This window comes from Bufo bufo, chromosome 9 (genome assembly GCF_905171765.1).
Source record: "Bufo bufo chromosome 9, aBufBuf1.1, whole genome shotgun sequence".
Lineage (NCBI taxonomy): Eukaryota > Metazoa > Chordata > Amphibia > Anura > Bufonidae > Bufo > Bufo bufo.
The window spans coordinates 150771230-150786098 of record NC_053397.1 but is presented as its reverse complement, the minus strand read 5'-3'; the positions used below and the strand labels follow the sequence as shown (position 1 = coordinate 150786098).

At 42.1% G+C, this 14869-nt stretch overlaps 1 protein-coding gene across 1 annotated transcript in view; it reads right to left on the bottom strand.

Moving 5' to 3' along the window:
• GRIN2B (glutamate ionotropic receptor NMDA type subunit 2B) overlaps nucleotides 1-14439 on the bottom strand; it is a 638757-nt gene extending 624318 nt beyond the window's left edge. The window contains exon 1 of the mRNA XM_040408303.1: nucleotides 14044-14439. Within this exon, the coding sequence (XP_040264237.1) occupies nucleotides 14044-14439 (396 nt within the window). The remainder of the gene's footprint in view (nucleotides 1-14043) is intronic.
• Between the last annotated feature and the right edge of the window lie 430 nt (nucleotides 14440-14869).

Sequence of the window (14869 nt, the reverse complement as noted above, 5' to 3'; positions counted from 1 at the left end):
ATAAATCAGGCGCACCAAACGCCAGTGCTGGCAGATCAAGACTGGCATATAGATACGTCAGTCATAAATGTCCCTCAATGTCTTATTTTCAATGTTCTACAACATAAAACACAATTTTTTTTTTAAGCTGGTTATCTTGCCCCATTAATCTCAGGATATCTCGAGCCAAGAGGATAACGAAGATAACGAAGAACACATAGAGAAACAAGGAGAGGTAAGGACGTGTTGAGAAGAAAATGGTAAGGAAGGAGGCGTAAGGAAAGAAAGGAATCAAGTCAAGAAAAGAGTAACAAAAGGAAAGACATGTCAAGAAAAGAATAAAAGGTAATAAAGTACACATGTTGAGAAAAAAAAGAAACATACAGAATAAAAGCACATGTTGAGAAGAAAGAAATGGAAAGGAAGAATATTTGGGGAAAAGAGAAAAAGCTAAAAAGGAATCATGTCGAGAAAGGAGGAACGGTATGAAAGGACACATGTTGAAAAAAATGTAAGGAAGGACACATCTGTATATAAAGGAGGGACTACTGGGGACTTTCTCTGAATAAGTAGAGCAGAGTTTAATGGAGGGGTTTATCTGTACAAAGATGGTGTGGGTACCAATGCTGTGGTAACACCAAACAGACATTGCTTGTCAGATAATACTAGTAGCTTTTGAAAGGTATACAGATTTTTCCAGTTTTACCATTTTCAGTTTTATGGAATTTCTATGGATTTCTAAAATGTTCTATTTTAAAGTCTGCTGATTGATTATTCCAGAGGACTTTGTGGACATTTTGGAGTCATTGATATGATAGAGGTCTTGGAAATGACTAATAGCGTAAGTAAATTTATCATAGACCACCTTTTTACGCCAGTCTATGACATCCCTGTGCACTGCTGGAGGCTATGCGTCATCATAAATTACACACATCTTCCGGCAGTCTGTGCTGCTGTAGATTTCCGTCTTCTCTTACACCTGAAAACGAGTGTACAAGATGATAAATATGCTGGGACCACTGGCCTCACCCCCCTCTCCACCCTCGCCATGCCCTCCTTCCTATACACTTCAATAGGAATCAGCTGTCCCATAGAAGTGAATGGGACGGCTTCTTGTAATTACACCTGCTCACTGCTGCAATGTCGATGTTGAGCAGGTAAACGATGAAGGGAATGCTGCGTTCACATGGAGCGTGGCCTTCTCTTCAACCAGCTGATCTGCGGGGGTGCCAGGTGTCGGACCTGGGAAAACCCCTTTAATAATGAAATTGTGGTGATGCTTATAGCTGATATGTTTGAGCTCAGTTCACATTGTGCACTCGCTGTCCTGTACCCTGTTAGGGTTGCTTTAGGTCTTCTGATTTAACATGTCTTGACTGTAGGCAGTCTCCTGTATAACTACGTATGTCTGGCTGCACTGTTGAATTTGACTTTGCAGAAACAGCTGGTGACAAAAGCCTGCACAGTCCAGCTCCTAAAATAAAAATCTCTGACAGCTGTGTAGCAGCACGCACGATAAATGAATACGAATCCTTGTCAGTCGGAATGACCTTCGCTTCCTTTCAATATGAACACTGCATTTTGTATGCATGGGAGACGCTAAGTTGTGAGCGCAGAAGAATGAATTGCTTTGTGCAGACTGTGTTTGCAATACCAACAGTAAGAGGAAGAATACATTTTGCTGACAAGGGCAGAGAAGAAAGTATCCACTTGTCTTACCTAGGCGTTAGAACAAGTGTCAACTCAAATTGATTTGCTCATCTCTAAATTGTTTGTGCCTCATGGCAAGATCTCCTAAGGCATAACCAGAACTATGCCAATGTATGTTTAAACAGTCTTTAGCCTGACAATGGCCTCCAAACTACAGGCTGTCATAAAACGGTCTGTAACGCAACCAAGAGGAATTTTAAATGTCCTGCAGCCCTTGTTCAGTTAATATACAATGCAAAGCAGGTAGCGTTGGAAAATGATGTTTATAATGCAGTGTTTGTACAAAGAAAGGTTAGAACAAACCTACTAGGTAGGCGCCAATTGTCTTCTACTACAATTTACCTTTCAAGACATGCATTATAAAATATGGCCTATCCAAGGCTACAGAAGGGATGGAGAGGGCAAAGGTCACTATGATCAGTATTGATTTCCAAAGGACAGATTTATGACAGGGAGTTACTTATCAAATAACTACTGCATATTACCTTTTTAACCATTAGTTTTTAACACCCCTTAGAGGCTAATTAGCATATTATAAAAGTTAGTTTTTCTCAATAAAGGCTTCAGGCAGTGAGATGGCACTAATATAGGTATGTTCAGCTGACATTGGCACATCTCTAATGTCAGCCAGCTTAATACCCAATTTTCAAGTGTGTAGACAATTAGAGAATTTGTGACCAAGAAAAGTTACAATCACAATTGTTTTCTATATTCAAGTTACAATATTAATTGGTTCTGGGACAACCATTGTAAGTTGAAACCATTGTAAACTATATAACTCTATGGAAAACCAGTAATTGGTTCCAAAACCTAAAACTGCCTTCCCAAAATAGGAAAAAGTGAAGTTTTAAGAAAAATAGACAACCAAGACATATAAACCATGTCTTTATGCAAAACATACAGGAATAAATGCTGAAAGCCTTCAATCACTTTCTATGGTGAGGGCAGGAGCTTCTGCAGGGTCTTGAATAGTACATACATGTACCAGAAAAATAAAATGAAGCCGCCGTTCACCAGAACATGCATTACTACAGAGGAGCTGTCATTTTCAGTTAAACGGCCATTCTGATTGGTTGGATCTGAGCCTGAAACTTTGTATGTTGAGTCTTGTTTCAACTTAGGAAGGCCCAGAAACGATCATTGTACTGTATATTAAAAATATTGTATCCTGAGGCCATTGTAACTTGAGGGATCACTGCTCCTATGAAAGCCGTCCAGTTGGACCTAAAAGGAAAATGCTTAAAGTACACATACAGTACATATAAAGTAGGTTATTCTACTGTGGAAGACTGCATAAAACACTATAAACCCAGTACCGGACTGCGACCCACTGGAGGAAACTATACTAAGGCCCAACCTCCATCTATTCAGAGCATGTGAATGACCACTTTTTCCTACACTGTAAATGTTATTATCGCACATGCAGAGCAAATCATCGTGAAAGTCATGCCCTGGAACTCTGACGTGTCGGATAAAAAAAAGGAACAACTCAGAACACAATACGGAACTTAACTGATGTAAGATGGAAACAAAGTAGAAAAACCACTTAGCCATATTTTATCCCTATTTTCAAATGTAAGTGTGAATGAGCCATAAGGTTTTAATAACTCCAGTATTTGAGTTGTTTTTGATCACAGAAAATATATCATGGAATCATTTACATTTCTTCTTCTTTCTTCTTCTTTAAGACACTCGATTTTGGTTTATAAAATGATTGAAAAGTACTGATTAAATAATGAAGACGTAAGGCTAACCCTTGGTCCAAGACTGTGGGTAACCAAGATAGCTGCATATAGCCTGATTATGAATCTGCAGGTAAGTGCAGAGAATATTAATTTATCAGTATCCCTATTTTCAGTACACTCAACTTCAGCATATGAATGTATTCTTAGGCTTCTTTGGAAACTAAATAAATACTTTAGAGATCAGAAGCTGCTGAACAGATTGATATATAGTTTTGTGGGAATAGATTCAGCAAAATGTGTACATTTTTTAATATATTTAAATCTTTGCTATTTCTGAGTTTATCTGTACACAGGGGTGTCTTATCAATGACTGACAGCTATTTCCGTGTACATACTTACACAAAGAAATCTTTGCTTAATTATTGCAAAGGAAAAACTAAAATCTTGCATTGACATAAGTATTCAAAGCCTTTACTTAGACTTTGGCAGTGATTACAGCCTTCAGTCTTCTAGGGTATAACGCCACAAGATTTACACATGGATTTTGGAATTTTCAACCATTCTGCGTTCTGTCAGGTTGGATGGGCGCCGTTGGTGGACAGCCATTTTCAGGTCTCTGGAGAGATGTTCAATTGGGTTTAGGTCAAGGCTCTGGTTGGGCTACTCAAGGACATTCACAGAGTTGTCCCTAAGTTATTCCTGTGTTGTCTTAGCTCTGCTTAGCATCTTTTTCTTGTGAAGGTGAAACTTTGAGGTCCAGAGCACTCTGGATCAGGTTTTCATTAAGAATATCTCTGTGCTTTGCTCCATTCAGCTTTCTTACCAGTCACCCTGTCCCAGCTCCTGAAAACCATCCTCACAGAATGATGCTGCCACCTCTATGCTTCAGTGCAGGGGCTTTATTGGGCAGTGCAAATATGAAGATATGAGACGGCACTCACCAGTTCAGTTCGGTTATCTTTATTGCTTCACACAAGCATAAAACAGGTAAGAAGGCGGTTCTTTCCTCCTCATGGCTTGTTTTTTGCTCTGATACAGTATGTATTGTCAGCTATGAGACCTTATACAGACAGGGCTATGTCTTTCTAAATCATATCCAATCAACTGAATTTACCACAGGTGGACTTCAATCAAGGTGAAGAAATATCTAAGGCTACTTTCACACTCGCGTTTGGTGCGGATCCATCATGGATCTGGACAAACGCTTCCGTTCAGATAATATTCGTTAAGAACGAATCCGTTTGTATTATCTGTAACATAGCCAAAACGGATCTGTCTTGAACACCATTGAAAGTCAATGGAGGATGGATCAGTTTTCTATTGTGCCATATTGTGTCAGTGAAAGCAGCGTTTTGGTGTCCACCTCCAGAGCGGATTGGTGACTGAATGGAGGCAAACTGATGCATTCTGAACGGATCCTTATCCATTCAGAATGCATTAGGGCAAAACTGATCCGTTTTGGACCGCTTGTGAGATCCCTGAATGGATCTCACAAACGGAAACCAAAACGCCAGTGTGAAAGTAACCTTAAAGATATTGAAGAGAAATACCCTAGAGCTAAACTTCAAGTATCAGCAAAGCGTCTGAATACTTATGTCCATGCAAAATTTTAGTTTTTCTTCTTCAATAAATTAGCAAAAAGACCTAAAATTCTGCTTTCACTTTCTCATTATGGGCACTGAGTGGAGATGGGGGGAAAATGTAAAAAAAAAAGTGAGTGATGAGTCTGAAGGCTTTCCAGGATCTCGTCAGGGTATCTCTGTGCTTTCAAAATGCCATCAATAAAATGCACCTGTGTTTGTTGTCCATAAAATACGCCTGCCCATACCATAACCCCACCGCCACCATGGGCCACTCGATCCACAACGTTGATGTCAACAAACCGCTCACCCACACGATGCCACACACGCTGTCTGCCATCTGCCCTGTACAGTGAAAACCGGGACTCATCCGTGAACAGAACACCTCTCCAACGTGCCAGACACCATTGAATGTGAGCATTTGCCCACTCAAGTCGGTTACGACGACGAACTGCAGTCAGGTCCAGACCCCGATGAGGATGACGAGCATGCAGATGAGCTTCCCAGAGATGGTTTGTGACAGTTTGTGCAGAAATTCTTTGGTTATGCAAACCGATGGTTGTTGCAGCTGTCCGGGTGGCTTGTCTCAGACGATCATGGAGGTGAACATCTGGTTACACGTGGTCTGCGGTTGTGAGGCTGGTTGGATGTACTGCCAAATTCTCTGAAACGCCTTTGGAGATGGCTTATGGTTGAGAAATAAACATTCATTGCACGGGCAACAGCTCTTGCTAGACATTCCTGCAATCAGCATGCCAATTGCATGCTCCCTCAAACGTTGCGACATCTGTGGTATTGTGCTGTGTGATTAAACTGCACATTTCAGAGTGGACTCTTATTGTGGGCAGTCTAAGGCACACCTGTGCAATATTCATGTTGTCTAATCAGCACCTTGATATGCCACACCTGTGAGGTGGGATGGATTATCTCAGCAAAGGAGAAGTGCTCACTAACACAGATTTAGACAGATTTGTGAACAATATTTGAGAGTAATGGGTCTTTTGTGTATGTAGAAAATGTTTCAGATCTTTGAGTTCATATCATGCAAAATGGGATAAAAAATCAAAAGTGTTGCGTTTATATTTTTATTCAGTGTAGATGTGTGATTGCAGCCATTAGGGCTCCTTCAGAAAAAAACAACAATAGGTCAAGTGTTTTAATGCCCTTTTATATTTTATATTCTACATGTCAGCAGGGCCGGCGCCACCCATAAGCAGAGTAGGCCACCACGTAGAGCGCACTCTGCCTGGGGGTGCCGTCACTCTGGAGTCCGAATCCCAAGCAGTAGCACCCGGCCGCCGCCTCCATCTGACATCATCTCCTTCTGTTCCTGTACTTGCCGGCCAGATGCGCTGCGAGTATGAGTTTGTTCAGTCACTTCGGGCAGAGCGTTCAGCTGACACACAGCTACGAGACTGGTATATTTAAATCTCATTTAGGCTGTCTTTCAGAAAAGTTTCTCCTGGGATTCGAACTCACGACCTTTCACATTAGAGGCAAGGCATTTACCCACACAGCTATGAAAGCTCTATTGACAATTACTTAAAAAAAAAATAATATATATATATATATATATGACTTCTACTGTAGGTAACTTTGATACCTAGTATACATCCATACACATGACAGCTGCCCCAACACACCCAGCTCTGCTACATCCATACACAGCAGCTGTCATGTGTATGGATGTACACTACCAAAGTTATCTACAGTAGAAGTCTTATATATATATATTTTTTTTAAGGTACTGACTGTATAGCCCTTATAGCTATGTGGATAAATGCCTTGCCTCTGATGTGAAAGGTTGTGAGTTCGAATCCCAAGAGAAACTTTTGTGGAAGTGTTTTTTTTTTTTCTTTAAATACTGGACTGTTACTTTACTTTTTTTCTTTAAGTACCTGGTTATACTGCTCTCATAGCTGTGTGGGTAAATGCCTTGCCTCTGATGTGGAAGGTTGTGAGTTTGAATCCCAGGAGAAATTTTTCTAAAAGTGTTTTTTTTTTATTTTAAATACTGGACTGTTACTTTACGGCCACGGGGAGGGGGAGCTATTGGCGCCATGATACTGGCACATGGATGGGGCAGGAGAGAGGCACTTGATACTGGAACATTAGGGGGCAGGGGGAGAGGATGGCACTATGATATTAGCACATGGGGGGGGCAAGAAATGGACATGAATCATGAGAGGCAGAAATGTGAAATGATGGGGGGGGGGCAAGAAATGGACATGAATCATTAGGGGCAGAAATGTGAAATGATGTGGGGGGGGGGGGGGGCTTGTGTTGACAAAAATCCGTGCACCGGCCCTGACTTCGGGCGCACAATCCCGTGAGACCAGTGACCTCCAGAGGTGGGTCTAGCGGGATCACGCGCCAAAGGCACATGATCTTGGCAAGAGCCAAGGCAATGTGGACCTGGAGCACAGCGAGGAGCAGAACCTGGTGAGCACCCCTGGCAACCGCACTCTGACAACCTGCACTAGGGTGTCAGAGGCTGCAGGACAGTGACAGTGGCATCAGGGTGGCACACACTTGTGTACAGGGGTCAGGGCACACCTGCTGCTTGACTAGGGGCCATAGATTCTGACTGGCGAAGGGTGCCCAGCAGTGGCACAGACTGTCTAAACGGCTATGAATGGTACAGGGTGCAGGACAGTGCCAGACTGGCAGAGGGCACAAGACAGCATACTGTTTTATGTTGCCCTGGTGGTACAGGATTTCAGACAGTGGCTGAATGGCGCCTGGCAGTGAATAGGTGGCACTGCTCGTGTTTGGTGTGACAACCTGCTGAACAGCGCAGAGTGATTGGCATCACTGGGATGGTACTACGTGGCAGACAATGGCTGGATATTATATATACATGACCATAGTCAGACTGGCACAGGGTAAGCGACCATAGTCAGACTGCCACAGGGTACATGACCATAGACTGGCACAGGGTACACGACCATAGTTAAATGTTGCATGCAATAGGTGGCTGAAAAAGGGGCGGGTAAAAGGGTGTGGTCAATGGGCGGAGTCAAGGGGCGGCAAAATTAGCTTTTGCCTAGGGTGGCAAAAATCCTTGCACCAGCCCTGCATGTCAGTAGTAAAAAGACAGAGCAACTGAATTATTACTACTGTTATACCATGACCTGGATGGATGAGAACTTTCACAGGCATATTCCACTCCACTCCAAGCCCTACAGAGAATTCTATGCAGTGTCAGATTGGGGTGCCTAGGGTCCACCAGTAAAATCCATTCTTGGTGCCCAATGTAAATACATGCAAACATTACCTCCCCACACATCTGCAGGCAGCAGCAAGATTCTACAAGATGATTGATTATGGGGATCCCTGCTGTAAATTTGAGAAGGTGGGTCCGTTTGGATAGAAGATACTGGCTGGTGTGCCTCTGTACCCAGAATCATCTCAGTCATCTGATGCATCTATGATAATAAACTGGGTAGTTTGTTATATAACAGGCTGGCAGAGATGCTGTCCCCTGCCTATCTGTATGCAGTGCCATGTGCTGCTTCTGCAGGGGGTAGAGGACTAAGGCCCATCTTGCTCAGGGGAGCACTGAGGGATATATCTGTTCCCCCGTGGACCAGTTTGACTCAGAGCCTATGGAAAAATGCCAGAGGAAAACATCATGCCTAGGGCTGGGTTTCAAGAAACAAAAAACACATTTGACCCATAAAACTGCAAAAAAAAACACACCAAAAAACAAAGTGCTGTGTAGACTTTACAATATTTTGCTATAGACTTTAAAGTAGCATTTGGCCACATTTTTTTTTAAGGTAAGCCAAAATCTGTTCAAAAACCCCAGTGGAAATGCCATAAAAATTGTACTAAAATGATGTGTGTGAATCCAGCCTGAAGGTTTGGGGGCACAACTGATTTTCCAGCAGCTGAAAGACGGATAAGGACATTCATTTCAGAACATTTTTGCAATCATCACAAAAGATACCGTCTGTGAAATTCTGTATAAGAAGCAGCTGTTTAGTTGTCAAATATGAAGGAAATGTAACCCAGGCTTGTGTGGAACACTTGTTACCAAGCTATTTGGTATAATTGGTCTCTTTTATCAATTCTCAAAGAAGAAACTCAGAACCTGCTTGCAGTGACTTCATAGTGCCGATTCCCATGAAGTAGTTAGGAAGGTACTTTATATCTTGGTGTGGGAGCAAAGAGGAACATTTAGGGACACAAAAATAAATTTGGTATGAGAATACACTTTAGTATGCTACTTACAGTATGCTCATGTGATGGCAGAACAGGAACTTATCAAAGAAAGCAAATACACAGCATTAATAGCTTTGCATTTAAAGGGCATCTGTCAGCAGATTTGTACCTATGAAACTGACTGACCTGTTACAAGTGCACTTGGGAGCTGAAGACATCTGTGTTGGTCCCATGGTCATATGTGCCCGCATGGCTGAGAACAGTTTTAATATATGCAAATGAAACTCTAGGAGCAATGGGGGCGTTGCTGTTACTCCTAGAGGCTCTGCTCTCTCTGCAACTGCCGCACCCTCTCCACTTTGATTAACAGAGCCAGGCAGTGAAAATATCATAAAGCCTGGCCCTGTCAACCACAGTGGAGGGCAGTTGCAGAGCAGCAATGCGGGCACATATGAACACGGGACCAACTCAGATGTCTTCAGCTGCCAAGCGCACATGTAACAGGTCAGCCAGTTTCATAGGTACAAAACTGCTGACAGATGCCCTTTCATGTACTGGGTACTATACAAAAGGTTTAAAAGGCTTATACAGAAATTTACTTTTCACAGACAGGTACTTAAAGAAAAGTGACTGTCCAGGAGTAAAGCTAGGCTACACAGTGATCTTAGCTGTGACACATGCTGTGTAGCTGTAGCTTAAAGGGGTTATGCCATAACTGATGTAAAAAGAATAATATGAGAACTCGTATAGTGCATGGCAATACCTTACTGCCAAAACCAGCCTTGTACCTCAGATGGATCCAGAGATTTCCCCATTTATTGCTCCAATTTTTCTGCTATTTTCTCATAAGGCTGCAGCCCAGAGGGTGTGTCCCTTCTGTTGTAATCATTCTCTTTAAATGCACACAGCTTCTAACAAGATATGGCTGGTGACTGTTGAAGATTTAGGCTAGGTCTACACGATGACATTTGTCGTGCGACATTTTGTTTCACCAATGTCGCGCGACAATTTTTATAATGGCAGTCTATGGTGTCGCACTGCAACATGCAACATGCTGCGACTGCGACGCAACAGTCGCAGAAAATCCATTCAAGATGGATTTTTCTGCGACTGTTGCGTCGCAGTCGCAGCATGTCGCATGTTGCAGTGTGACACCATAGACTGCCATTATAAAAATTGTCACGCGACATTGGTGCAACAACATGTCGCGCAACAAATGTTGCGCCCTATCTGTCGCGCGACTTATTGTCGCGCGACAAATGTCGTCGTGTAGACCTAGCCTTAAACTGAGCACGTGCAACCACCTCAATGAGGTGGACAAAAAATAAGGAAAAGAACAACCAGTAGGTGTCATTATAAAGATATATTTTATTGAATAGCTCAGTGTCTATACAATATTTTTAATTACATGCAATTACAAAAGTTTTCCGACCCAGGTACTGGTTTAAAAAATATAAAATGTGTTTGGTGGCACAACCTCTTTAAGTATTAAAGTAATGTATTGTATGCCTTGTGCTTTTGTATAAGAAAGTATGTACCCCTGTAATGTAACTTACTGTGGTGCAGGGTGGGGGAATACATTGGTATTAAAACACTATGCAAAAAAAACATTTAAAAAAACTACACACACTGTCACTTGCATACTTTCAAGCAGGGAAAAAAAAATCTATGAAAATTAGTGAAAAAATATCATGCTGCACCTCAAAACACAGCACTGACCCAAAAAAAACTCCATTATAAAAAGTCTACTTGTCTTGCATTAAATTTTCCCATAGACTTCCATGCAACAACCAGAGCTGGTGTTTTTTTTTACTAAACAAAATGCTTCAAAAACCGACAGCAAAATAACACCTACAAATATAGGAATTATCAATAAAAAAGTGTGACGTCAGCTTTATAGGATTTGTCAAGCCAGCAGACAAAGAAAACTATTTCAAGTCACTATTGGGCTAGAGCAGGGATGCCCAACCTGCGGCCCTCCAGCTGTTGCAAAACTACAACTCTCAGCATGCCCTAAAAGCTGCAGGCTGTCCAGGCATGCTGGGAGTTGTAGTTTTGCAACAGCTGGAGGGTCGCAGGTTGGGCATCCCTGGACTAGAGGAAACACATAAAGGAATTCAGTACTTCTTACACATAGATTAAATCATGTGAGAAAGAAAAGTGTAAAATTGAGGAATGACCCAATCAGCCTTATTTATGAAAACTAGTGCAGAAAACCAGAGGAGTTGTCCTTGGCAACTAATCAGATCACTTGTTTTCAATTTTCAAACTTGCTCTGGAAAAATGAAACCAGTGATGTCATTGGTTACTAAGGGCAAAACTTCAGGTTCTACACTGGTTTTCAGAAATGCGGCCCATTGTGCACTGGATAAACTGGACCATAGTAGAATCACTAGGGAGTAGTAACACAAGGGAATGGAGCAAAAAGTATCACAAAATCACTAGGCTCCTCCATCATTACCATGCATGGTTAGGCCTCATGCACAGGAACGTGTGCCAGCCATGCCATGCATTGGGGATCGCATCGGGCACCCACCGTGCAGGCCTGCGCTGACGGATGCAGACTCATTCAACTTGAATGGGTCCACAATCCATCTGCACCGCAAAAAAATAGAGCATGTTCTATTTTTTTGCAGTGTGGAGGCATGGACTGAAATGCCACAGAAGCGCTCTGTAGCACTTCCATGGCATTCAGCTCCATGCCTCCGTTCCAGATTGTGGACCTATTCAAGTGAATGGGTCCGCATCCGTGATACAGTTCACAAGTGGCCGGTGCCCGGGATCCTCTTCTTTGTTCTTCTTGAAGGACCTGCAAAAGGACCACATGGTGAGCGTGGTGATGTCAGCGCAGGTCCTGCTGAATGAAGATAGAAGGACCTTCTATCGTCATTCAGCAGGACCTGCACTGACATCACCGCACTCGCGATGACGTCAGCAAAGGTCCTTTTGCAGAAGAGGATCCCGACTGCACGATCAAGTGGATGGGGTGAGTAATGTTTTTATTATTTTTCAACCCTCAATTGACATTGGACTTTGCATTCTGTATTAAAGAATGCTATTATTTTCCATTATAACCATGTTATAATGGAAAATAATAAAGGGAATGGGGTCCCGGGTCGCTCATCCCTCGTCTCCTTAGCAACCACGCGTGAAAATCGCACCGCATCCGCACTTGCTTGCCAATGCGATTTTCGCGCAGCCCCATTCATTTCTATGAGGCCTGCGTTGCGTGAAAAATGCAGAATATATAAAACATGCTGCGATTTTCCTCCAACGCACCAGTGATGCGTGAAAAACATCGCTCATGTACACAGCCCCATTGAAATGAATGGGTCAGGATTCAGTGCGGCTGCAATGCGTTCGCACGGGCACGGGCTTCACACGGTCGTGTGAACGAGCCCTCAGGGCCCATTTACATGGGCCAATATAAGGGGCAGTGATAGGGAATGAGTATTACAGCTCACTCATTAGCTGCATTTATTTGCATCAGTCATCCGCCCTGTATGGGGATGAATGATCGCTACTGCTTTTGCTTGTTTGTTGGGTGATCAGTGGCACATTGACACAGCCTAATACGATCTTTCGTTCCTGATAATTCATTTGATAATGCCAATGTAAATGCATTTTTTCAAGGTCTTCTTCAACTGTTAAATTTGTGCACTATAAAATGCAATGCACACTGAAAACAACATGCTATATAGCAGGAGAAGCTATAGATTTATTTTATATCTCTGCTTTGTTCACCTCCTGTGAACAGCTATTGGTACAGGGGAGGTGTTGTCAGTGATTAATAGCACTGTATGTATAAAGGCATTCCGTTATGCATTAACGGAATCCATAACGCAATTCAGTAAATACCACAACACAAACCGAAAACGAATTTCAAAATATGAAATTCGCTCATCCCCAATATAAATGTATTAATTACAGGATTTACTGAATATTTTCCCACAAAGCTATATATCGATCTGCTCAGCTCCTCCTGGTCTATAACATGGTGCTTTCTGATTGCATTGCATTTTGTGGTGACAGGTCCTCTTTAAGAAAACAGTTTCATTTGCACACTGCCATACCGAGTGCATTTAGCCTACAGTCCTTTGGGAAAGCAGCAGAAAACACAGGGTGATGTACTGTAAAAATAAAGCTGGTCATACATCAGCTGAGGCCTGTCAGCCATCCAATGTTTATAGGGGCCTCCTGACTCTCCCCCATTTGCAGAAGTCGAGGGAGAGAGAATGATCAGGCTGTCAGACTTCAATATGCTCTATCAATTTGTTCTTGAGAGATAAGATGGCTCTGGCAGTGGCTGACTCCACTCTCCTTATCAGCCGAGCTGAGTGTTCATGTGTAGAAGGGGGAGTTCAGGAGAGATAACTGTCAGCTGAACAAGAGTTACTGTATCTAATATCTATGGCCAGAGTATGTTGTGCCTAATGACCAAATCCACACTGCTACTGCACATGTGAACAAAACTTTCTCCAATATTATTTCTCCAAACATACTTTTCTTTCAAACCTGTCTGAGCTGAACATTATTAGTTCATTATCATGCCATGATCATGGAGAATAAGCTGCGTCTGACTGAAGAAGTCGCTGTATAAATGAGAGTGAACCAATGATGTGACGCTCGGTCCAGGTTTGGGATAACCTCTTCCAGTACTGCCTAAGAGCATTGTTTAGGGTTGATACAAGATTATGTCAGTTGCTCCTTAGCATCTCACCACAGCTTTAACAACATGTACTATTACTAATTGCTTCCACTGACACTATACAGTAGCTAAAAAGCAGCTGAAGAACTCCTAAAAGGCAAAGGTTGATTCCAACTGGTTCATATTACAACGGTAACAACAACTTTTCAGTGGTGTCATCATCATATATCTAGCTGTATTTAGGATAATAACAAAGAGACATTGTGTACTGTACCTTATCAGCCATAATCATTGATGATCCACCATGAATGCCTAGGATGGGAGTGAGGGTCTGAGCAGAAATGAAGTCCAAAATTTGAGCAATAGCTTCTTGGTCAGTGTCATCACCAAATACGACCCCTTGAACCTTCTTGTCAGACATGAGGTCACAGATTCGTGTGATGATACTCTTAGGGTCAGATTCATTCATAGTTACCAAAGCCACCCTTGGTGTCACTGACAAATTGTGGAAGTCATCTTTTTCGTGAACATCTTTGATGGCTACCTCGTCTGAGGTGCCTACCAAGATTACTGCAATGTCCATACTGGGATGTTTCTGGGCAAAGCAGCCAACATAGAAAAGAATCAAGAGGCTGATTTTTAAGACGTAGCAGGCTTCTGTAGGCCTCATCTTCAACTCTTACTCTCCCTGGAAGAAAAGAAAAAAAAGTCAATTAATAGTTCAGCATGGATTCTCATCTCTGCACACAATCTGTGTAATTCTTATAAAATTCATTACATCAATCATAATGTACATATCAGTAATGGAACCAAGTACTAAATACCCAGCATTCCACTACAAATAGAAAGAAACCTGTTCAAAATGCTGCTGTACTGGCCAGGCTATACTGTAAGGACTTTTGTAATGAAAGTATTTCTGTAAGTGTACTGATAGTATCTGCCTTAAAATAATGAACATTTAGAAACTGACGAAATCATATAGACAGTTCCTTAGTAAATAAGCTTGGAAACAGTAACATTATTTGGTACATGTTTAGCAAATGTTTCCTGCCATTTAATCTACTTAATGTTCACACTTTGTAGTAAAAATCATAGGAAGG